The sequence below is a fragment of the Pagrus major genome, chromosome 6 (assembly GCF_040436345.1).
Source record: "Pagrus major chromosome 6, Pma_NU_1.0".
Classification (NCBI taxonomy): domain Eukaryota; kingdom Metazoa; phylum Chordata; class Actinopteri; order Spariformes; family Sparidae; genus Pagrus; species Pagrus major.
The window spans coordinates 34,986,566-35,013,061 of NC_133220.1; the positions used below are offsets into that span (position 1 = coordinate 34,986,566).

At 40.7% G+C, this 26,496-nt stretch overlaps 1 protein-coding gene across 1 annotated transcript in view; it reads left to right on the plus strand.

Moving 5' to 3' along the window:
* ptprga (protein tyrosine phosphatase receptor type Ga) overlaps positions 1-26,496 on the plus strand; it is a 507,602-nt gene that overhangs the window by 418,800 nt on the left and 62,306 nt on the right. Inside the window, exons 11-14 of the mRNA XM_073468860.1 lie at positions 7,958-8,142; positions 20,253-20,361; positions 21,927-21,976; positions 24,693-25,461. Coding sequence (XP_073324961.1) covers positions 7,958-8,142; positions 20,253-20,361; positions 21,927-21,976; positions 24,693-25,461 — 1,113 coding nt within the window. The remainder of the gene's footprint in view (positions 1-7,957; positions 8,143-20,252; positions 20,362-21,926; positions 21,977-24,692; positions 25,462-26,496) is intronic.

The window sequence follows — 26,496 nt, forward strand, 5'->3', positions numbered from 1 at the left end:
GTGGCAATCATATAATTAACATCTGACACCTTTCTGATCACAGTGTACGGACCAGCAAACCTTGCATGAAATGGTGAGGAGGTCACTGGCAAAAGAGCCAGCACCTTATCACCCAATGCAAATACACGGCCCTGAGCTTTCTGATCGTAGCGCTGCTTCATCTTAGCCTGAGTGACAGTCAAATTTACACGCGCCAAACGAACTGCCTCATACAGACGTCTTTTAAAACCATTAACATAGTCACACAGAGGTTTTGGTGGCTCCTGAAGGCCTGCACCATCCTTCAGTACAGCCAAAGGACCGCGCACCGAATGGCCAAAGACAAGTTCATTTGGGCTGAACCCTGTACTTTCTTGTACCACCTCCCTTGAAGCAAGGAGCAACCAAGGTAACCCTTCCTCCCAGCTCCGTCCCAACTCCATGCAGTAAGCACGAAGGAGAGACTTTAACGTCTGGTGGAAACGCTCAAGGGCACCTTTGCTCTGAGGATGGTACGCAGAGGCTTTGTGATGCTTAATATGGAGTTGATTCAAAACCTGAGAAAAGACACAAGACATAAAATTGGACCCGCGGTCAGTCTGGACGACCTTTGGTATACCAAAAATGGAGATGAACTGGGAAAGAGCCTTTACAATGGACCTGGTGATAATAGAACGTAGTGGATAGGCGACAGGGTAACGTGTCACCTGGCACATGATGGTCAACAAATACCTAGAGCCACTCGTAGAAGTAGGCAACTGCCCAACACAGTCCAACTGCTGCACGAGTAGCCGAGCGGGTCACAGCACAAGCTGCAAATACATCAGGGAACTGCTTTGAACAATCATCAGTCTCATCTTTCAGCTGAGGAGAAGACAACACTACTGACAGAGGGTTATTCTGCCAAACAAGTCCACCTGCATAGTTATTTCCAAGTATCACCGAGACAGAGTCCACAGGGAGGGCAGGGCGTACTCCCAACTCAACCTCCCCCTCAACTAACTGTGAGTACAGCATGACCTTGTGTAAAGGTACTTCAAAAGTAGTGAGATCAATTCCCTGAACCAAAAGAGACCTGCCAGAACTCGAAGAGGACGAAAATGGCAGAACAGAGTCCAAAATGAAAAATTCTGATGCTCCTGTGTCACGCAGGATTTTTACAGGAATCTTTTCATCACTGCCCATCAAGGAAACAAAACCATCTGAAATGAATGGAGAGTAATTGAAATTCATCCCCATAGAACGTGAATTTACATTCAACTTAACAGGGGATGCTGCCAACATGTCAGGCTTCACATAAGAAAAACGGGCTTTGGACTTTGATTTCAGCACCGGACAGTTCCCTTTCCAATGACCCTTCGCATGACAGTAATGGCAATTATCCGCGTCAGATTTAACCACTGAACAATCTGCTCCAAAAGGCAGTGGCGCATGAACGTTCAGACTTTTATCTTTACCAAAAAACCCAACATCTTTTTGTCCACCAGATGAGCGCACGTGAGCTCTGTGAGTTAACTCGTACTCATCTACCAAAACAGCAGCCTCGGCCTCGTTCTTAGCCTGGTTCTCCGTAACATGAGTCGCAACCCGCTCTGGCAACGTGTTCTTAAATTGCTTCGAGGACAATTAAATCCATTACAGTACGCAAGACCGATGCTTTTACCGTTTCATAATTACGAGAGTCTTCCAAACTCAGAGCAGAGAAAGCCCGCTGCGCTTTCCCTGTCAGAACGAACTGAAGCAGAAGCGCACGGCGTGAACCAGGCCACCCTTGCGCATCAGCCACTCTCTCAAACAAGAGAAAAAAGGTATCTACGTCCTTATCATTGAACGGAGGAATCAACCGCAGACTAGTGACAATATCGCCGGTAGCATCTCCTCCCTTAGGTGTAGGCAATTTTCCCTGTCGAATAAGCTCTAACCATTGAGCTTCAATTTCGAGCTTTTGCTGCTCCAATGCTCTGCGAGCGCGGTCATTTTCCTCAGTAAACCGAAGTTCATCTAGGTGCATCTTATGTAGAAGTTTGCTATTCTCCAACTCTAAATAAAGCAACTCCTTCTGCTCTGCAAAAGTCAAGCTTCCCGCAGCGGGAGGCTCTTCTTCACCCTCCTCATCTGATGCGTAATCGGATGCATTAATCACACGCATAGCACATAGAGCCGACTTCACCGTTCTTTTAACATCACTTTTAAGACCTATAGACGGGACTTCAATTTTGTAATGATCAGCCAATTGTATCAACTGGACCTTGGACAACACATCAAACACAACCTTAGAAGGTTCCTCCGCGAACTTTTCAACAAGCGATGCCATTATCTAAGCAACTGCGGCGCGCATATTACTAACTCAACACCAAAGACAGAACACAAAACCACAACGGGAAGTCCAGCGATAATACAGGCCATGACCAAATGACCATTTCCCTTAGGCAAAACAAAATAACCCAGGTAATTAACTAAACGCGAAGCTTCAAACAGGCCAGTGGTGGGATGAATTAAGCACCAAGCCCGCAGGAATGGCAAAACAACCAGAAACTGGCGATTCCACCAATGCCTCGGGGTGCACCCGAGACAACTGCTCTAGCCACACGGAACTGCTCAAAAATAATAAACCACACGTCCCAAAAACACGCGAATAAGTAAGCCTAAAAGGAAAGGTAAAAGGCCTTGCAGATATACCGCTGAACTCACCAAACCTCACTCTCCGACGTTCCGGCGCACGAAAAACGCACCACTTTCCGCTCCAACAAACATTTTTCCTGCAGCTGTTTGAAAAGAACAGAGGGGGAAAACGCACAAATTACAAATAATAGAAAGTGTGAATAAACCAATAAATCAACAACTACCAACCGCAGGTAGGACCAACACAGGTAAATGCGTAAAGGCGGACAAACTGTTTGGACGAGCCCCCATTTGTTACCGGCTCAAGGTAACAAAACAAACGGCAGGCGAGGCTTGGCCACAGTTTCACTCCGTCGCGTTTTATTCCGCGAATAAAGCATATAGATTTTTGAACAATCTCGACATCAAACAAAACCAAAAGACAAAGCAAAGCTGTCGCGCCGCCACTTCAAAGGCCAGCCCCACTTTATGTCCTCAGTTGGGAGACGCCCCACGCGCTGGCACATCCCCATTCACGAACACACAGGACCAGGCCTACAAGACGCGAGAAGAGAAACAAGGTTACTGCAGAACATGGATGAGAGGCCCAAGGGGCCGTAACACCATGAAAGAGAGATTGTTTAGACTACCATAGCAGAAAATCAGGGGAAAAATTGCGAGCCTGGCTCCTTTAAAAGTGACAAAAGAATGCATAATATATGTAAAATAAGTCAAAGGATGTCTTAATTACAGAATGCCTGAAGACCTGTAAACACACTGTGGAAAATGTACCCTTTAAGACAGGGGTCTCAAACTGACGACCCTTGGGCCATATAAGCAGAAGTGCTGCCGGGTGTCAAGAAATAAAGTACAAATATATTTAATTTGTTAGTTCAGTACAAGGTTTCGGTAAGTCATTAAAGAGTAGGGAAAAAAATTGCACTAAAAAGAAAGCAGTAACTGTAAAAAAAAAAAAACACATATAAAAATGAATACAAACTGCTGTTTGCATTTTTTTTATATTAATAATCAAAATAAAAGCTTAACTTTCAGAAATATGGCACTTTCTTGTAGTACTTTGAGTGGCCCTCCTACCAGATGACAATACCTACAGTGGCCCCGAGCTTGTTTGAGTTTGTGACCCCTGCTTTAAGAGCGTGGATGGAACACATATGAAATGTACATACATGAAATTAAATAATTAATAATTAATCAGAAGAACCCGGCATGTTGGGTTCTTATAAAAAAGAATCATGTCATGCTTACAGCTTTTCTTTTTTCCAGTGACTGAGTCTGGCAGAAATGCTTTTTGGGCCACATGATGGACACGAAACTTGCAATACCTTGCTTCTACAGCCCAGGTCCATTCATCGGGCGACTTAAAAACGCGCAAGGAGGGGTTACGAGCAAGCATGATAGTTCATTTTGTTTATACAGTTCAGTGCCACTGTTACAGTGTGCGGGACACAAGCAGTGTTTTTGAACTGAAATTTGCACTGTGAGAGTACATGCTTTTAGGACTGCAGTGACAGTGGTATTAATGTTTGCAACACACACACACACACACACACACACATAGGGCATGGCTGACTGAGCCCAGGTTGATATAATCTGTTAAATACGTTTTCCCTGCATAGAGGTCATTCACTGCTTGACTTCCAAATGATGTCTGTGTATGTGTGTGTCCTACTTTGTGAACGTGTGTGCTTTTGTGTGCGTGTGACTAATGGCTTTAGTAATGCTAAGCCACATGGAGTGCGACTGCAGGTTATGAATAGAAAAACTCCACTGCAGCTCTTTATGAGCAAGCTAATCAATTTGGTTCCACCAGGCACGTGAGCCCTATTCTCAATCAACCCATGTTCATCATCGAATTACCTCACACATTTGCATAATATGATACAGTGTTTGGAATAATCATTGTGCATTGGTCGATGGTAATACGCTACTCCCTTTTTTCCAACGGTGAATAGTACAATGAATTGCTGCTTAAAGTCGGTTCCACTACAGATACACTGACCAAAGTATGTGGACATCCTTTCATTCACCTGTGTGATCTTTAGTCTCACTCCATCATTAATCGGTTATTTGACAGCCTCTGCTCTTGTTTGGATCAGATTTGCTTTCATTCAGCCACAAACACTGATGTTAGGTGATAAGATCTGGCCCAGAGTAAGCATTCAAGTTCATCCCAAAGGTGTTGGATGGTTAAGTTCTTCCACAGCCAACTGGGACAACCATTTCTTTATTGACCTCACTTTGTGCATGGGGACATTGTCACATTTAAAAAGGAAACAGTCTCCCTCTTTTGGCACAAAGTAGGGCTTGGCAATACATATTGTATATATCGTTACTGTGATATGAGACTATATACCGTCTAAGATTTGGGAAACCGTCACATCACGATATGGCATAGGTGTTGTCTTTTCCTGTTTTCTAAAGGCTGCATTACAGTACAATGATGTCATTTTCTGAGCTTACAAGACTGTTCTACTTATTCTAATACTTGTCTTTACTCACTTAGTCATTATATCCACATCACTGATGATTATTTATCATAACTCTCATTGTGCTAATGATTTGTGACATTTTGCTGAGATTGAGCAGTAGATTGTTCTCTTTGCACCACAAGATTGTTGTTTATTCCCTTTTCCTAATATAACATTAGCTAGCTAGCTAGGTAATTAGCTACCAAGACATCAGCAAACTAGTAACAATTGTTTCAATGATTTTTATAAAGAAAAGGACTATTATACCTTGAAATGACAGAGTTCTCATAACCCTTGATTTGAAGTGTGCCTCTGAAAAACCTCTGTTTGAAGGGCCATGTAGCCCTAAGGGCCCATTCAGACAGTCGGACATTCTTCGCTCTCCACTATATAAAATTGTTTGTTTTTTTCTTATGTAGCATAAGTCTGCAACTCACATTTTGTTCTACAGCCCTGGTGTTTAAAAATGACTTTTACGTGAACCTCTGAAGACAGAGTCAGGCATTGCAAAAACACCAGTCCTCCCATTTATTTGAATGAGGGTAGTGTGGCTCGGCTGCAGCTGTGCAGACCACAGTGGTTGCTGAAACCTGGCGATCAAACAAGCAGCATGATTGACCAAAAACAACCAAGCAACAAAATCCTCTTCAGGTGTATTTTGGACCTGAATCTGTGCATTTTGAGGAAAAAATAGACAACACTCAATCTATAGACACGCAAGCTGCTCTCACGCTGGCTGTGTCTGCTCTAACCTGCTCACATGGCCGCCGAAATGAAAAGCAAGACATTCCCCTAAGCACACACGCCGCTCACGCAGGATGTGTTCACAAGAATTTTCCTTCAGTAAGGCAAGGCAAGTTTATTTGTATAGCACAATTCAGACACAAGGCAACTCAAAGTGCTCTACAGGGTCATAAAATGACATTAAATGACGTTAAAAATTGCATTTAAAATACATTAAAACAAGTAGGAAACAAAGCATTAAAACAAGTTTAGACAATACTGTAAATTTTCATAAAGATGGTCATGACTAAAATCATGGTAAGGTGTGGCCAGCTTTAACAGAGGCCAGTCGACACTCTAATAGTTCACGTGGTAAAACATTTCCTCTGCTCTAATTCCAACATTGAAATGGATTCATGCCATAATGGCCACTCTCCTGCTTTAGCTCTCTTTTTGTCACAAAAGCTGTTTTCATCGGAATTAATTCGGGCCACTCCTACTCTGCCTATTCTCATGTTGTTCTGTGAAGTCATCATCAGTGAAATTGAGTACTTCATGCAGATGTTTCACATTTAAAGCCTGCTCTACTAGAGATCACGTCATTTGAATCGCTAGAAGGCTTTTATTGGAAACCTTCTAACAGGAAGGGTCAAGTTTCACTGATGGAAGCTTAACTATTGCAAAATGGCAAAATGGAAGCAAAATTGAAAATAATTAGTGAATATGTCACGACATCACTGCTGGAATAAGTCTTTGGAAATGTCTATTAGACTGAATTAATCAAGACATCAGGTAAACATGGATCCTCCGTGTTTACCTGATGTCTTCATTGATTTTGCATGAACAGTGTCAACAGCAAATAAAAACTAATAATAATAATTATTATTATTATTGTTGTTGTTATTGTTATTATATTGTTATAAATTATTATAAATAAATAACTAAATATTCAGTATTTGAAATCAAATACTCCATCTATGGTGAGTCCCAGCTGAGCAGACATTCTCACTGGTCAAACAGAGACATCTAGTGGCCGGTGCAGAGCTGGTCCTCTGAGAATGAATTGAGGATTAGTATGCCAGAGTGTGTGTGGTGTTCAGTTCATAATAAAACATACAACGTTTATGTGTTTGTCTTCATATCTCTCACTGCCAGATATCTGAAGGCAGAGCAGGTTGGCTGCAGTTTGCCTGAAGACGATATATGAACTTGTGTTATTGGACCCTTAGACAAACCGTGTGTGTGTGTGTGTGTGTGTGTGTGTGTGTGTGTGTGTGTGTGTGTGTGTGTGTGTGTGTGTGTGTGTGTGCGTGCGCGCCTGTGTGCGTGCGTGTGTGTGTGTGTTTGTGTATGTGTGGATCACTCAGAGTGTCAGAAATATTAATAACACATCACAAATACAACTCACGCTCACAAACACTCAGTGCCTCTCCCTGTCTTTCTCTCTGAGTGTATTTGAAAGATAAGCTGAGCCGATGGATTCTATCATTAAACTTTTTCTCTCTTTAAGTCCCATTGCTTCCTTCATTCTTCCTTCATATCCATCCTTTCTTCCTCTCTTCTGCATATTTGCTTCCTTTATTTCTTCCTTTTCCATTCATTCTTTCATTGTGACCTTTCTCCCTGTCATCCTTCCTTTTTTCATCTGATATTACTTCATGTGTTTCTTTAATTTCTCCCTCCATTATTTTCCTCCTCCACCCTTCCTGTTTATATTTCATCCTACTGCTCTTCTTCCTTTCTGAGCTTCCCCCTCTCCCACCGATTCTTCTCTACTTCTCTTCTCTGTTCCTCTTCTGCTGCCTCCAATCCCCCTTAATCCATTTCCACCTTACTGCTTCCTTTCCTTTCCTACTTTTTTCTTCTTTCCTACCAATTCTCCCCTCCTTTCCTTCATATTTTCTATTTCATATTTCTGTGTATTTGCCTCCCTCTTTCTTTTTCTTCCTATCTCTACTTCCCCATCCTTTTCTTTTCTCTTTGCTTTCACGTCTTTCCTTCCATCTTTGCTCTTCTACCCCCCTCCGTGCCACTTTTTTCATCTGACCTATCACACCCTCAATTTCCTCCTCCATTCTTCTATTTTACATCTTAACTTTCCTATTTCTGTTCTATTCTAACGTCTTCCCTTCTCCCTTTCCTGTCCACTCTTTCCTGTATCGCAGTATGCAGTAGTGCTCCCATCAACATGAAGGTGCAGCATGTGAACGGCAGTGCTCTGGTGGTGCGCTGGGCTCATCCAGAGGTCACCTACCACCCGCCCATCCTCCACTTCCTGGTGTCCTACAGCTGGACGGCCCACGATGACAGCTACGAGGAGACGCACCTGACCGACGCCAAACACAAACTGGTGAGAGTGGGAGGGACTGGAGCCTGTAGTGGGAGGGTTGGCCTGATACAACGGGCTGATACTGATATGCCTTGTTGCTGCATGACAAAGCAGCTGAACAATGCAGACTTGTTTGAAATTGCTGATTTATATTGCACACAGGTTCTAAGTGGCTCTGAAATGCAGGACATACTGTATATGAGAGTTTGCTGCTGAATTGTGTTGCGTTGACGAGCTGTGGGAAAATCAAACGATTAACAAATATGAATGCTACACAAATGTTAAGGACATTATAATGCTGCTGTTATACTGTGAGATTATTTGTAATTATAATAGCTAATTGGACAATGACTGTAATGCACTAGAATCTGATCCTGTCTCCTGTAATATTTTATTAATTTTCCAACAATATTTACTCCTGACAGCTTAAAGCCTACCTAATCCATGGTTCTGTGGTGGTCTGTACTGTAAATATAAAAACAATGGTCACCTGAAACAAGAGACAGGACATGTTGATTTTATTATTTTCGATATTAACCAAACCACCATCTTCTCTATCATTAACAGAGTGCTTTAATGGCCAATAACCAGACCAGGGTGAGCGTTTATTCAAAGGATGGAATGTGTTTAGGCCGACCTTTTTGGGGAAAAGGGTGACAAGAATAAAGTTTGCAGAGTAGAATTTACCACTTTGTAATAGAAAATGGAAATTCAAAGTTTTGATGTGTGCATGGGTAAGGTCTGAAATCGTTTTTTAAAAGGCTGTTGTAATGTTAGCATTTTAAATTTACAGTATGGTAATTTGTTTTTCTCTTTTAAATATCTGTAGAGACCCAAGCCATGTTTCCATCAACATATTTTTATTTGCATTTTAAAATATTGTATCAGAAAAGGTTGATGGAAATGCCAAAATTTGAAAACACTTCCATTCAATTCCTACATTCCCTCACAGATTGCCAAGGCAACTAGTTTTGTTTCTTCTTCTTCTTCTTCTTTGAGGTTTATTGGTGGTTGGCAAACAACTGGTTTTCCAACCTCTACTTCTTCTACTGTTTATTATGGCCATGCATGATATTGGCTATACTGCCAGCTTCCAGCATATTCTCTTCAAACTGATTTATCAAAATGAGCCTATAATTCACATTTTCTTTTTTCTTTATTTTACCTGTACATTATTTTGTTTAAATTGTTTTTAGAAAATGATGATACTATCATTTTGTATATTGAATATCTAAGGTGATATATATGTATATGTATGTATATATATATATATATATATATATATATATATATATATATATATATATATATATATATATATATATATATATATATACCCCCTATATTGTAAAACTCATTACCAATAATCAAAATCCAGGGAACTGTGACATATCCTCAAATGATATTAAAATCAAATGAAATTAGTAGGGTAAAAACATATGCAATCACTGCAACACTGTCAGTTACCAAAATATCAGATACAATTACATTCATTCAAACTTTTATCTTTGGTAAACAGTCCAGCCAAGTGTAATATTAGTGTAAGTGTAAGTAATATTCATCAATATAGTTGAAGAGACGTTACCATGTACATTGGCAGAAGTGCTAGAAGAAGATAATAATAATAATAATAATAATAATAATAATAATAATAATAATAATAATAATAATAATAATAATATATGCATTTGAAAGCAAATGGACGAAACGTGCTTAACATCAAATGTGTGTGCATATCTAATGAGCTCAGTGCTGCTCTTTGAATGAGCTTTTTACACACACATATTCCCCCGTCTCACACACAACATTTCTCTTATGTGCTTCCTTAAGTGTGTGGAAAAAAGGAAAAAGTTCTGTTCAGACTTGTCTGGCTCTCAGCCTTCAATAGCCATGTTTGTACTGCCATATATTCCACTGAGATACAGAAGAACAATGAATGCTTTCAGTTCTTCCTCACACACAGCTCAGTTTCATGTCCTCAACTCATCACACCTCCGTGTTTACGCTCTGTGAGGAAGTCCTTTCGTGAAGTTAGTTTCAGTGGAGTTTATTTCAGCTTCCAACAAGTCAGTCCATGGCCTCTCTAACAGTGAAATAAAACAGCGGCCAAGATGGCTGAATAATGAATGAGTTGTGAATAATGAATATTAAAGCCAGTGCTGATATGTTTTATACTGCAGTCACGGTTACAGCCACCAGATGTTGGCTTCCAAAATGTGTAGATAGTTTAGTTTAAAAACATGTAAAATCTCACTTATATTGCATTTGTAGTGTTTTGGAGGGTGGTAACTAAGATAATCATTTGCTAGTAAGTGTACTATTTTATTCTGAAAGTAGCTTTGTTTTCCAGGTGGTAACCCATGGGCCAGTCAGGCAAGGGAAGAGTGGAGCCAGACAGTTTGGGGTTTTTTTTTACCTCTAACTGTGGAACAATTCTTGCTTTAGTCATTAATAACTTCCTGAACGGACAATTCTTCTGTTTTGATTTTTGGGCTACAGCTATAGATTATTTTAATGATTGAGTATTCTACCGATTATTCCAGCAATTAATTTAGTAGTTGGATAAGAAACATTGTGCGTGCTGCAACTCTTTTTATTAAATTACTTGTGCTGTATTTAAGAGCAGTAATGATATATACAAGAGAAAGGTACAAGGTAGATTTGTAATTTTTTTAACCAGCATTTTTAAAAATGAAATTAAAGTTAAGTCTTTGTGTCCTGCTACATCTATTAGGAGTGTTGAGGCTTGGGTTCAAGAGTCTCACGGCCTGAGGAGTGAAGCTGCTCTGTAGTCTGGTGGTACAGCAGCAGATACTTCTGTATCTGTTGTCAGATGGCAACAGGGTGAACAGACTGTGTCTGGGTGGGTGTTGTCTTTTAGTATCTTTGGGCTCTGTGCAGACATCTCACTTCACTGATGTCACTGATGCTCTGAAGATGGTACCAGTGATGTTTTGGACAGTTTTAATCACCCGCTGTAGAGCCTTAGGACGTGGACAGCTGGGATTTAGGCGCATTTTCCTTTGTGCAGGCCTCTCTGTTGTTAGGACCATATGGTGAGGTCCCAACACATGTATGCTTGTTGAACAGTACTGTATTCATTAAGCACTGGCAAAGTTTTCTTGAACTTGCAGTAACGAGCGCTGTTGCTGTCAACTCTCCTCAGCAAACTGCAGTAAGCATTACCTGGTTCACTTCACTGTCTCCACTGCAGCCTATCTGCTCTGCTGTTCACTGACTCGCTGCATGTGTGTTGTAGTGGAGTTCAGCAGAGAAGAGGCTACAACAACGTGATAACAAATGAGACCAAAACATGAAAAGTACAGATAAAAGAACCATTAACTTTGAAGGTTATCAATACTACAGTATTTCATCATTTAGCCCCCGAGGCCTGTTTAATACTGCAAGCGGATTGTACAACAGCAATAATCAACCATGCTTAACACAGTGAGCTGTATAGCTAACCTCGATTAAATGAAGCCCTGAGGCAAATCTGTGTACGTGTTCCAAGTATACAGTGAACCAGTTACTGGTTACTCTAAATAGAAGTGGGTGATATAAATGAAATCCTTTATTGTGGTGTATTTCTATGTTGCAGTATCCTTATACAGCAAATTATGATACATTTTCTGACACACAGTTAATGGTTAAAACAACTAGCGAAATCGTGCTTTCAGGTTATCCCAAGCAGCAACCTCTGTGACTGACCTCAAGATTCCACCGGGCCCGTTTGCGGCGATATGGTCGTCAGAGCTGATTACGACCGTTCCAAACTATCTTTGAGTTTCTGCTGGCTACGCAATGCCACGTTTCAGCAGCTTCCCAGAGGTGGCACTCTGCTCCGCGGAGAATATGCGCAGTCTATTTTTGACGGAAGCTGCAGAGAGCAGATCGATATCGATAGGAAGTCAGGCAGTGGGATATGAAGCTGCGTGGAGGACGGAACAAAACAGGCTCGCACACGCCAGGTAACAGAAACATGCCCAGTGGATGAAGGGCTGAAAAATGAAGCCAGCACCAATGTGACAAAAACTGCAGGTGCTTGAGTATCCTCTTGAGGCTAGCTCCAAAAGTGAGTCAGTCCCTGCAGACCCCCATATTAAAATGCCTAACTGGAGTTATATAACTCACTACTTTATATCATATTAAAGCTTAATGTTATGCATAATATAGTAGGTGGTCCCTTTGAGTTTAACCAGGCTTCATTAGGTCCTTCTCAGCTCCACCACATTCCACTGCTTAGCCCATTTTTGGATTAGCCGGGAGTCAGGCACAGCCAAGATGGCGACAGCTGGAGCCACACATGGATATTAAGGGAAATCTGAATACAGTATCAGAGGCGGGGCACTGTTCATTGCGATGAAAGCTGCTCAGTGGCGCATAAAGCCAAAAAAGTTTGACATACCTGGTATAAAATTACCAGGATCTTCTGCTTAGCTTCCGTATCGTGTGGCCCATAGAGTGTACGCACTAGAGACTTCTGCCGGTTGAGCAGCTAACTTATGATTTAGCCCTCAGCTAACTCAGATTTGAGCAGCTTTTCTGTACTTTCCAAATGCTATCAGACCTAATGGATCACATCCTGATAGTGATACGAGTTATTACACAGGGGGAAAAGGCTTATAAAAATTCTTCAACATTTTCACCAGCTTCCCTCACGATGTAAGCTTGTGGAAAAAAAGTCCCCTGTGCGTCATATGAGGTTGTAACTACATGGTTTGGCCACTAGAGTCAAATTGGCTTCAGAGCCCGGCACATTTTTCCTGGGAGCTTGGAGCCACCACACTGAGCTTCACAATGGCTCTTCAGAATCCTACGGTGATGTCATTGAGACTACATCCATGTTTTATTGAGTCTATGGCTTATCCAAACCATAAAAGAGCCCTGCTTGTTGATTGGTAACATTTGCCTTCCATTGTCTTTTACACCCAGAAATGTTAAATGTTATCCCAAAATCTCTGTGGTTGACAAATCAATGTAGTCTCACAGTCATATTGAGCAACCCTAGCTGTAATCCTCCTCTCCATACTAGCTAATCCACAGTCCCTGTTCTATGCAAAAAAATATTGTGATGTTCAACAGAAGCTAATGTGTAATCTTTTGGGTAAAAAATTCTCTCTTTCTGTTTCACCAGCAGACCTTCCTGCTGAGCCACAGCTATACCCTAATAGTCTCATGCAGGTTTGACAAAACACAAGCAATAAACCTGCATCCAACTGCCAGGTCAAAGATACTCACTCAATTGGGCAAACTTTAGGCATAATCCCAGTTTTAATAAAATACAGGCCTTGTTAAACCCAAACAGTCTGATTCCACATCAGCCAACCATCAACGTGTATCATCTGTTCATTCTATTTACTCATTCAGTTCATTCAGTCGAGGTGCATTTTTCTGGCTGTTATTGGCTTTTAAAATGAAAAAAGACTGTCTTGTTTTCATCTTGTAATGGGCAGTCTCATAAACAAGAAAAACCAAAACAAGTCTTATTTTTGTTGTTCTGTAATCTTTTCTTTTGACTGTTTTTTACCAATGTGTGCATGTGCAGTCTGATCTGCAGACAGAATGATGTGTGCATTCGCAGCATGTTTTTCTTAAGCTGCAGTACGTTGAGCTCACAGGGTGAGCATGTTCATCCCCTGTACGCTAAAACGGTGTAAGATGAAAATTTCCCGATTAAACAATGAAACTGCTTTGAAAGGAACTAAAGTTAACTATATTTACTTCAAATGCAAATTATGACAATAATATTTTGGACTGACAGTCAAATGTAGTTTGGTCAGAAGAAGCGTGTGTGTGTGTGTGTGTGTGTGTGTGTGTGTGTGTGTGTGTGTGTGTGTGTGTGTGTGTGTGTGTGTGTGTGTGTTGTTACAGGAATACAGAGGATTTTACATCATCAAACATTTGACTGCAGGGGACTTGGAAAATCTAATAAGTTGTTTTGTAATAAAACTGTTATGTCAGATACAAAACAAAAACTGATTGCATCATTAAAAATATGAGTTTTATGTTAAACAGGCACATACACACGCAAATTCAAATTATGAGAAAATATGTCGGCAGAGGTTTTAATAAAGTAGTTAATAATTTGTCTGGGGACAAAAGCTTTTGAACACAAACACACACATACACACACATTCCAAAATACACACAAACCAAGCAACATCCTCCATCAGTTCCATTACAAATGGTCTCATCAGGAGCCAAAATGAGCTATGAGAGAAGGCTGTGGAGCAGACAGGAGGTTTCGCTCCCTTACATTGTGGTCTGCCTGTCGGCTAGCAGAATACTAATGCTAAGCTGGAGGGGATGCAGGGCTGCCAGGCTGTGCAAAAAGCATGACCTTGGGCCAGTGGCTCTGTGGGAAAACAGGAACGGATGCAAAAAGGGATCAGAGTGCCCCCTGGCTGTGGAAGCAGCATCAGCTTCAAAACTGGAGAACTGCCATGATGAGAGATGGAGGGAGAGAGGTGGGAATTGTCTTATCCTCCCATCATTAACTCAAGAGACTGTTCCTCCCTCTCAAATCTACTTCACTCTCCCTCAGCCTTCCTCCTCTTCCTCCCCCGCTCTCCCCAACCCTCCCTTCCACACACATTTTTTTCCTGCCTCTTTCTGTCAGCCCTTTGATTTTGCTCTTGTTCCTCATATCCTCCCTTGATGCCTCTATCTAGGTCACAACAGGGACTTACATGGCTTTGGGACCCCCAAATCCCACACATACGCCCCCTTGTCACAATCAATGGAAAATCCCCATCTAATAAAGCGCTCTGGACTGGACCATTTTATGGCCCATACCACTTGTGAAGAAGGGAGAGCAAATGAGAGAAACATGTTCCAAACTGGATTCAACAGGGCCGAACTGGTATGAGTCAGGGAGCAGAGGGTGGGGGGTATGTACACCCAGCTCACAGTTTATTATGTACACCACGTAAAACTAATGCAGTCAAATACATCAATCCTGCCAAAAGTCATCCCTTCAACTCTGTGATCATTGTAAAGCACAGGTATTTCTAATATTTTGTCTACCCTCATTATATAAACTTGTAGACAAAATATTAGAAACACTTCCGAGTATAATGCAACTCAACAGCACCACAAGCTGTAGCCTCCAAAATGGCCATGAAATTGACTCTACACCTCTTGAAAACAGTTTGAACAAAAAATGAACATTTCAACTGTAGCATTAATTGCTGGGCAGTTTCTTAGACTGGGTGGCTTCATTGGAGTTATGTTAACCTAAAACATTGGCAGTTGAGTGTATATTTTTAGCAATAGAGTTCACATGGCATGCTAGCACTGCTGTGGATGACAATTATACACCGACATTCAAACCATACCTTATATTGTACAGGTTCCCTCATGTTACGGCAACAGCTCTGACCCGTAAAGGCATACACATAGGACCTCTGGGAGTGTCCTATGATGTCTGCCACCAGAGCTTGGCAGAGGATCATTTCAGTCCTGTCGGTTGCAAGTGGGGCCTCCATGAATCGGACTTGTTCTGGCATGTCCCACGAATGCTTGATCAGCTTGAGATCTGGAGTCTGAAGGCTAGGTCGATACATTGAGCTCTTGTCAGGTTCCTCAGGCTATTTCTGAGCAGTTTTTGTGGTGTTGAGGTGTGCATTTTCCTGCTGGGGAGGCCACTGCCATCAGGGAGTGCTATTGCTCTAGGGGATGTATATGGTCTCAAGTAGCATCCACATGAGTGCCAGAAACCAAGGTCCCCCAGCAAAACATTGCATTGTAAAGAGAGGGTAAATGTTCTTCACTTCACCTGTCAGTGGTTTTAATGTTGTGGCTGATTGGTGTTAGATTACAACTGATCTTTATAAATGTTTACAATTGCTTAATAAATGGTTTGTGAATCATTTCATTGTTTGTAAACAGTGAAATAACTATTAACTAAAGTTTAATCAACTATAAACTGATCATTTAGTAATGAAATAATCAAATGTTACTGGGGTGTTTTGTTTCGCTTATTGATGCATGTTCACAGGCACCATCACTGTCTCACCAAATACTCACATTATTATATTCACTCCTCTTTGGTGTTTAACAGTTACTCATCCTATAAGTTCTTTATACAGTACTCATGTCTGTGGTCTTGTTGCAGCAGTAACAATGTAGTTGTATAATGTATGTTTAGTATATATATATATATATATATTCAGTTTATATATATATATATATATATATATATATATATATATATATATATATATATATAAAAATATTTATATATATATATATATATACATATATATATATATATATATATATATATATATATATATATAAAAATATTTATATATATACAGAAAAAAGCATGGTATTGTATTATTGTATCAATGGAGTAACGGTGCGGATTGTTTCTGTAAAGGTGAGAGTGATGTGAGTCCAGAATCAGACTTTCTGTTTGTTTACCAGCTGCTGTTGATGCCACTGTACAATGAAGCCCTGAGATATTTACATGATGAAACCTTTTGTTTGAGCCGACTTGATCTTTGCCACCCATTTTTGTGAGAGCAGGAGTCAGCTGGCAGCTTGAATTCTCCACCGTGTTAGTCTGAACAGCAACACCCACGTCTGACTGAGCACTCTCTTCTCATGAAAGCTATCAGTTGCGTGTCAGATTTTATGTACAGTTCCTGTCATATTGAATTTGGAGGGAAATCTGCAGGGTTGCCTCATGGCATGAATGGGAGACATGGAGCTGTTCTGTCAGCAAACACATTCTGGTAAAGGCAGAAGGTTTAAAGTGACTTCTATATGAGTGGATTTGTATGTGTTTTGGCATGTTTCAAATTATTGTGATAAGGTAAAGTTTTTTGTGTATTGTTTTCAGCCTTTTCAGTGTTCATTTTGTGGACAGATTGCTGAAAAATAACAGAGTGCAATATTTTTTCAAACAAACTCTGTTAATTGACAACAGTTTTACAAATTTTTCCTGAGCCCATCTAGTAATATCCTTCATACAATCATGTGTTTCACGAAATGGAGAACACTGCCCCATCCTTGCTCCAATGAAGTAGCCTTTCCAGGATGTCCCTTTCATACCTAATCATGATACTCACCTGTTCATGGTAATCAACTGTTACCAATGAGCCAGTTTACTGTGGAATGTTCCAAACATTTGGTGTTTTTGCAGTATTCCACAACTTTCCCAGTCTTTTGTTGCCTTTTATCTCAACTTGTTTAAAACATGTTGCTGGAATCAAATTCACAGTTGATGGTATTTGGTCAGTATTTGCACTGAACAACATCACAAAACACTTAAAAGTTTGTACAAAACAATGGCATAAGTAGGCCTACATTAAATAGGAGAGGTCACATCACAATCAGTGCGTTTACAGGAGAGATGTTACACCCAAGAGCCTCTCTCTCTGCTTCTGTGTCTGCAGAGCATGTGTGATTTACAGTCGTCAAGAGGGGAAGAGCAAGTGCAGATTGTTTAATAGTTAATCGATCACGGATGGAATCATTCTCTCAGAAAGATAAAAAGAAAAAAAAAGGATAAAATGTGTAAAGTCTATGTGTGGGAGACACTGATAGGGTGCCCTGATGCCTCAACTGGTAGAGCATACACCCTATGTACTGAGGCTGAGGCTGAGGCTGAGGGAGCCCAGGGTTCATATCTATCCTGTGGCTTTTCTTTTTTTACTTTTTTGTTTATATTGAAAAGATGTCTGAAATTACCTCTTAAAAACATTAATTTGAACCCTGTTAAGATGTCACTTGGACATCAATAGTAAATATAAAAAGGTGTTTGAAAAAGGAGATGCAAAAACTTGTATTCTGGCTCCTCAGTGGACGTCTTTTCAACATTCGACAGAAAAGTTAAATTGCCGTCTTCTAGACATGTCTTTGCTCACTGGGTATGTTTTCAGAAAGTTTAATAATGCACACACATAGATGGGTGATATCATGTGATGGTGTAGCTGACATGCTGGGTATAGTGATGGTTAAGTGCCATTCCTCTTGAAACCATAAAATAGAGCAGAGTATGATATTTTCCTGCTGTATCTTTGGACCATTCAACGAACTAAAAAGTGTGATTCTGATTATCTGTGGTGATAAAACAGCTTATGAAATCTCTGGCTGATAAATTTGTCAGACTTGATTAAAAAATGAGACTGTAGTAATGTAATTAAATTGTCAAAAGAGAATGAAGCAGTCGTGGAATAAAGTCAGTGGGTCTGATATAGCATTAAAACAAGACTGCTGGAATTGATCTCTGACTGGTTTTCAGATTAGTTTTATATTCTCACCCCTTCTGTGATATGGATGGATAGCAGAAATGACTACATACGTATAAATGATAGCAGCATGACTTATTTCTATTAAATGGTTTGGAAATTGAAAAGGGGTTTTAGGAAATGAAAGGACACTTTATAAGACCCAATAATGAAGGCGGTAACCTCATGTTGGCTCCAAAATGTTAGATTCAACCTAGTGATGGTGAGTTTATGAAGGTGAGCCGATCGGCTTCAGGAAGTCAGACTGTGACACTCTCTTGAATCTAGTGCTGGGAATGTGGCTGAGGAGGATTTGTGTGGCGTTGGTAGCCTTTTTTGAGTATGGGCAAGCATTACTGACCTTTTTTGGAGCAGTGTGCAGTATGAGGATCAGAAGGTCCTTTTTCTTGCTTTCTTGGCTTTCAACAGAGACAGGGGTTACCATCTCCCCACATATATATGACCACCTCATTTTCTACATGAGTGAAGAGTCATTTTACCTGAGCCAGTTCTATTTCCTGAGGAGGAGCAGTGAGGTGTGGTTGAAAGCAAAAATGTGGACATTTCAGCTCATATTCTATTGAGTATTTGACAGGGAGATTATGATGTTGGAGTGACCATGGGGAAAAAGGAAATGACCAACTTGGATGGAAGGTTTCAAGTTCAAGTGAGAAGAAACCAGCTGCTGGTAGCTGCATGAGCATGTGCTCCATCACCCCACAGGTTTCACAGGTTTAGGATAAAGCACAGATGAGAGCGTAGTAAATACAGTCTGATTTAAGATAGCTGCAGTAAGGATGTGAAGTGAACTGACTGTATTCAAGACTGTAGAGTAGTACAAGTGTGAGATGGCCTTAAAAGGAGACCACTAGACAACACTGGCCATACCAGGCTAATACACTGCAGTCTGGTTTTGGTCTCAAGGCTGTTCTCACTGACGTTGTCAATCTGATGCTTACTTTTCATTTAGAACTGTTTAAATTGTAGGGTTAGGGTTAGGGTTTCACTTTTGGTTACATGCAGTAAAGGGCCACAGGCCGGACTGCAGCTCTGTACATGGGGCCCTTGCTCTACCGACTGAGCTACCATGGCGCCCAGTATTGCTCTACATTTTAAGCCATTTTAACCATAATTTAAAGTTACTAGATCCAGGATTTGCATCAAATTGTACTCACTCATAGATGCGAGCCACCTGAATGTGCCTGTTTTTTTCATCAAGATTTATTTATTATTCCCTGAGAAATTAAATAAAATCTCTCAATGTTAAAGAAAGTCATTCAAAGTTTCTGGATCCATAAACCAAAAGTAAATGGGGTCGATTCTGGGCCGAGACCCATCCTCCATCCAAGTTTTGTGGAAATCCATTCAATAGTTTTTGTGTAAACCTGCTGACAAATCAACCACCAGACATATGTGAAAACATAACAGAACTTGGCAACATGTTTTTGTTACAAAAAACAATTTCACTTTTGACCCACCTCTTGTTCTATGGTGAGAGTCTAATGATTTTTTAATTCCGTCTTTAAATTCTGCCTTGAATCACACATGTGATGTTTTACAATAAAAAAGATAATTTTGCAAGTCAAGAAAGTCTCCATTTGTTGCAAACTACCACTACTACACCAACATGGCCATCACTTCGGCACAAAATAGGTATGAAAAAAGGTGAAAATCACAACCTGTCTGGCTATATAGACAGCTGCAGTTGTACATGAGGAGAGGTAGCTTTATGAGCTTTAGGGGAGTAGTTCTACAAGGTCTCAGTTTTTTGGATTTTGGTGAGTGTTAAATGAGACAATGTCACTTACATGTCCATTGGGTTGTGTAGTCTTTTTAATTACTACAAAGTTAAAGGACCTTACTGAGTTTGTTCATGTTGTTTGTATTGTCCAGGAGGCCATCATCTCGCCTGTGTCCCCTGATGTGCTGTACCTGTTTCGAGTCCAGTCCGTCTGCATGAATGACATGCGCAGTGACTTCAGCCAGAGTATGCTTTTCAGAGGTAACACAGAAACACACACACACACACACACACACACACACACACACAGTTCTTAGACCTTAAGGGCCGGATCTACTAAGATCCCAAATTGCTTGTACTAATCTGCGTGCGCAATCTAGAAATTTGCGTGTGGGGTTGAACCGTGGTTTGCCGGCGATTTACTAAGAGTGATTGCGTAAATGACAACAGGCGCAAACGTGCTGGAGACACGCCTATTTAAATGAGGGTTTAGCGTGTTTCATGGTTTTCCGCATGGCGAGTTTGAAAGAGCGAAAGCGCAAAGTTAAATTCGACCCTTTGGAATTAAAAGTGTTGGTAGAGGACGCGAATAAACATTTCAATGAGCTGCAGCAAAGGAATCTGATGGTCGTGCAAAGGAACGCCGTGTGGGAGAAAATCGGTGAAAAAGTTAATGCTGTTGGAAAAAACAGGCGAACAGTGGATAAAGTGAAAAGGAGATACCAAGACATCAGAAGACAAACAAAAGAAAAATTGGCGTATAATAAAAGGTCTGCAAATAAAACAGGCGGGGGCACCGTGGATGAGATGCCTCTGACCAGCGTTGAGGAGCAGGTGCAATCCGCTCTGAGTTCCTCCAACAGCTCCAAAATGGCAAGGCTGGATAGGCGATATGTTCTAATGATAGTTTCCTCATTCATCCCAAAAATGTTCACACGAGGGTGAAAAATGCGTTCTCGGCGTCTCCTTCCATTGTTTCGGCGTGTCCTTCTTGCAACAATAACTGCAGCCATGTGTGCGCAATTACGCATACAAACCGTTTGCACCTCCCTTTGAGACGTGTTAAATATAGAAGCAGTTTCTATGAGCAAAATTGCTTTCAGGTTTGATAAATCACTTTGCGTGTGCTAAATTAATATATTTACATTTTCTCCACCCAGAACACGCACAATTGCGTGTAAACGCCCCATATTGCATATCCATTGCTGCAAACGTACTAACTGGATGCAGACGTGCTATTTTGCACCTTTGACAGACGCAACCCTTTTTGCGCACTGTTAGTAAATCAGTTTGTACAATTTTTTGCGTGTGCAAGGAGTTTGCACACGTTTTAATACACGCAAACCTTTAGTAGATCCGGCCCTAAGTGCATTATCTATGACATTATCTCTCATGTCATCATAGCTGTTAATATGAGCATCAGTAGGTATCTCTTTCATGTACACAGCCCTTTCTCAACATGCAGTACACACTGTCCTACATTTGTGCAAACAGTATTATCTGACAGTTAGGATTCCTTTGATCATATCAAATCTCTCATTCAGATTATGTATGTGAACTCATTTCAACAGCTGCAGGCTAAAGCAAAAATAACAGAAGAAAGGAAAGAAAAATTCAGAGAGCAAACAGCTGAAATGCAGTGTGATGCATTCATTTCATCAAACTACATTCAGTTTATATGCCACATTAAGAGTTTATTTACATTCTATCATGTTGTGATTAACATGCTAACAATGCACTCAGGGATGACTATGGACACCCCTTCAAGTGCAGTGTTGCCATCTATGTTTAACTGTGAATAACCCCCCTGTCTCCCTGTGTCTAAGCAAACACCACCAGGATCTTTGAGGGGACAAGGATTGTGAAAACTGGAATGGTAAGGAAAGCAGAATCAGTGAATCAGTAGTGTTTTCACTTTTTATCCAGCAGAGAGCAGTGTCTGTTTTGCATCTTGCTTCCCTGTGTGGACAGAAATGTCTCAAAGGGAATAAAAGTCAGGATTAAAAAGTAGCAGTTCACATGTAATAAGATATTAGGATTTTAGCTCTTCAATAAAACAGAAGTTAACATTTCTACTTTATTTTGTAGGGGAAAAAATACATCAAAATAGAAATCCCTTTGTTTTGATTCTACTTAAGGATACCGTAATTATACCAAAATCTCAGCACACCAAACTTAAAAATAAATGATGGGTCCTTTACATTGCTTAACTTCATGCCTTTATTATTATTGGCATATGTCTACAAAAATATAAATTCAGATATAATACTACATAAACACTAATAATAGAGCAGGCTGATGAACACAGACAATATTTTGGACTGCTGCCTGTTAAGAATCAAATTTAGTCATATCATATGAAACTAAAAGTAAATGTGTCAAATAAAGTGGTTTAAATGTTTGACATTAAGTGATTCTGTTCCCTATATCATCGGTTCCCAACCATTGTAACCTGTGACACCTTAAGGCTTCAGCATGCTCTAAAATGTTCATACAACTGCCCTTAAGACTTGTCTTTGGTCTGTTAACAATCAAATTTGTTGTTTTATGTCTTATCCGAAGCACATTTCAAATGAATCTCTAAATTATGAAGTGGTTTTGTTATGATTAGAAAACCCAAATGCAATCTCCAAGCAGGCAGGTAGAACAAAAAGCAAGCTTTATTAAACGAACACAGGATTGGGAAACTGACATAGAAACGCAGACGAGCCAACAAAGAGTCAGGGCAAAAAACACATACTTAACTTCACTAGGGAGCGAGTATTAATGAGGGACAGGTGAAACTAATAGGGCTTTAAAAAAACAAAAATGGGAAAAAACACAAAGACTGGAAGCGTTCAACAGAGTCACAACACCTCACCAACAAAATAAAACAGGAATCAAGTAAAGTAAAACCCCAAACCATGATTATAAGATTTGAAATCATGGGATTCCATGTGATCCCTTAAAACTTCTTCATGCTTTAAAGGAACATGTTTGTTCTGACATGACAACCAAATTTTAAAGCAGGTGTTTACAGGTGTTCTGAAAGGTGACACTTGACACACTTTCAGACACTTTTCGCTTCAGAGGCATTCATGGTGTTGTATTTGTACACAAGACAGGTGATGGATGTAATTACGTGAAGAATGAAAAAAAGAGAACTCAAGAGAAACATTCAAACCTGCCTATTTTCACATGGATTTTGAGCAGTTTAACGTTCTCAGGTTGTAGTTTTACATCCCACTGGATGGCCCCACAAGGCAAGATTGTACAGTATTTTATGAGATTAATGCTAAACTTATTCACCTTTCACACTGTACAAAAATCCTCTGGCCTTTATCTTCAATGGGAAAGGGTACAATCAGCATCTATTCACAGTTCAGCTGACTATGCAATAGTCGCAGGTGTTTTATCGGCTCCAGCTCCAATTGGCTGTGATGAAAACACTTTTTTTTTTCGAACATAATGCTATGATGTGCATCGAAGTTAAAAAAATGTTGGCGCGTAATTACCATAATTATCATCCGTCTCCATGAAGTAGTGCTTAAACTTTGTTCAGTCAGCATTGAGTTTGAAAGAGAGACCGAAGTGAAGAAATATTTAGAAAGTAACCAACTTAACATTGTTAGTGGATCACAGATCCTGACAATTCAAGGCTTTAAAAACAGCAGCAGTAAAATGTAAAAAAAAATCTATTCTAAAACTCACAGATTTAGCTAGGATTGGTGTAATGTGGTCACTTGTCTTAGTACATGTTAAAAGCCTGGCAGCAGCGTTTTGTGTCAACTACAGTCTTTGGATGTTTTGCTTGCTAATACCAGAATAAAGTGCATTACAGTAGTCAAGTCTGGAGGAGATACAAGCATGGATGACCTTTTCTAAGTCTGCAGAATAAAGGAATGACCTGATCTTTTTTAACTGTCTCAGTTGGGCAAAGCAGAAACACTTTTATACCTGCACATCAAAAGACAGCTCTGAGCCAAAGATAACACCTTGGTTGCGGGCACCGACTAGATGAGAGGTCCATACTGCAACTAGCACTGGGACCAGAGGGTGTAATTTTGACCACTTTCTATTTAGAGTCATTCAGCTGCAGGAAATGGACCTCCAGTTTTTAGTCTCAGCAAGGCAGGAGATAATGCCTGAAACATTGGTGATTCCAGGCTTTAATGGGACATACAGTTGGGTGTCATCCATGTAGCAGTGAATATCAATGTCATGTCTATGCAGGATTTGCCCCAGGGGTAGCATGTATACACTGACTAAGAGGGACCAAAAATAGACAATTACACCACAAAAGAGAGGAGCACAAGAGGAGGAGGCATCTCCAAGCATTACAAAGAAGGAGTTATTCGCCAGAGCTACACCACTGATGCTGACATAAAAAAAATATATTACTGATATTGAAATGTATCTTTTCATTTCTCGTACCTCTAGTCTTCTGGTGACCCCTCAGAATTATTTTAGCCCCTCTGATGTCCTGACCTATCCAAACTTAAAGGATTGAACCTTTAAAGATACCTTAAAGTTAAACAGCGTAGTCATGTAAAAGTTGAGCAGTAAGAAAAACGAACCATTTTTAAATTTTAATCTGTAAATTGTTTATCCAGCCAACAGTGTCTCCAGCCTCCTCAGCCGACATGGCTCCCATCTCCTCTGGCTCATCTACTTGGACCTCCTCGGGCATCCCCTTCTCCTTCGTCTCCATGGCAACTGGCATCGGCCCGTCCTCCAGCGGTAGTCAAGCAACAGTGGCGTCTGTGGTGACCAGCACTTTACTGGCTGGTCTGGGCTTCAGCGGCGGTGTCATCTCCTCCTTCCCTAGCTCTGTTTGGCCAAGCAGAGGACCAACCCGTAATCCCACCTCCACGCAAAAGACCACCGAACCGAGGACCGAGGCCAACAAAGATGCCACCACCTCTGCCTCTGTTGTCACAACAACCACAGCCAAAGATAACAGTGAAGCTGGGGGTGAGGATGGCGAAAACAGCAAGGGTCAAGGAGAGGACGGAGAGAGGGAAGGAGAGGATAAGGATGAAGAGGAAGAAGAAGAAGAGAAAGATGAGAAAAAGAGAAGGAAGGGATCAGGAGGTGTGGGCGGGGCAGGGAGGAACGCCAACAGTAGAGCGGTGAATGAGCCACCTAGTGAGACACCGGACGCTACTGCAAAGGAGAAAAAACAGACTGAACCAGACCCAACTAACATGGCGCCTGATACAGAAAACCAACTGGAGTATACCCATAATCCACTCGACTCTAAAACCACTAGCACCACAGAGCCAACCAATGAAACAGCAGCATTCCCTGCCCCAAAGGACCCAGCAACAACACACAGAATAGGGGCAGACAAAAAGCACTGGCCTTTTTCCATCCATACTGGTGAGTCAACTCATGTACTAAAGCCTCATGTAAACATTCAGTTAGCTTTGACACTATGTAGGTGGAATTCCAGAAATACAGAATAACTTGTACTAAATAAAAGACGTAAAAGAGTGTTTCAACTCGTTTGGTGACAGTCAAATGAGTAAGGGTTTTTCTTTTCTTTCAAATGTCCTCAATCTGTTTGAGGAATCCTATGCATGGCCTTACACAGCCACACAAAATATTACAGGATTTAGTCCACATTAAATATGTGAAAAGTCCTCAGAAGTAATTCTAAGATATTTCTTCAAGCACTCTCCAATAAGGCATAATATTTTAAGGAATCCTTGAAAATAAAATCATTCATCCCAAAGAGGTTAGACTGGCAAAATGGTCATATTTCTACCTGTTGAATGGATTGAAATTGTGTATCCTTTTACAGATTTTATGCACCCTGGCATACAGATGTTTCTCCTTTCTGAGGACACCATTGCTGCACTGTTAAAAGTGCTGTGACACGGCAGAAACGGGCAGGGGGACTTTTATTTTATCCAGCTGATTTTGCATTAGCTGCAGTGCGCACCAACAACCACCAGGTGGCACATGTGAGCAGTCCAGACTACAGCGAACACATCAGGGCCCTGAGCTTCTCTCTCCTCCCTCTTGAACCAGACACTCTGTTTTATTTCCTCATTGACTCAGTCCGTATCAAAGCATGTGTTGAAGATTTTTAATTAGCGGTTTACTGTGTGTCAGAATCAAAGTCCTGGTTGGATATTAGTTTGTTACTCAGGACTATCTGAAGTTAGATGCTGATGAAGGTTCTCAGTCATCCAGGTCATGGTAAATCTAAGTGCACTTTATTGCACATAACGTGTTATCATGCATTGGTCCATGCCAAGCTGCCACTGGACAAACCTATATTTTGTTAGCCTACAAACTAGATCTTGGTGTTGTAAATAGTATACAATTCATTTACAGCTGCTGTCCAGTCCGGCACACACACCGGGCTCTGTGAGCCCTAGCATTAAGGAAATGTAGGTTAAGTCTGGT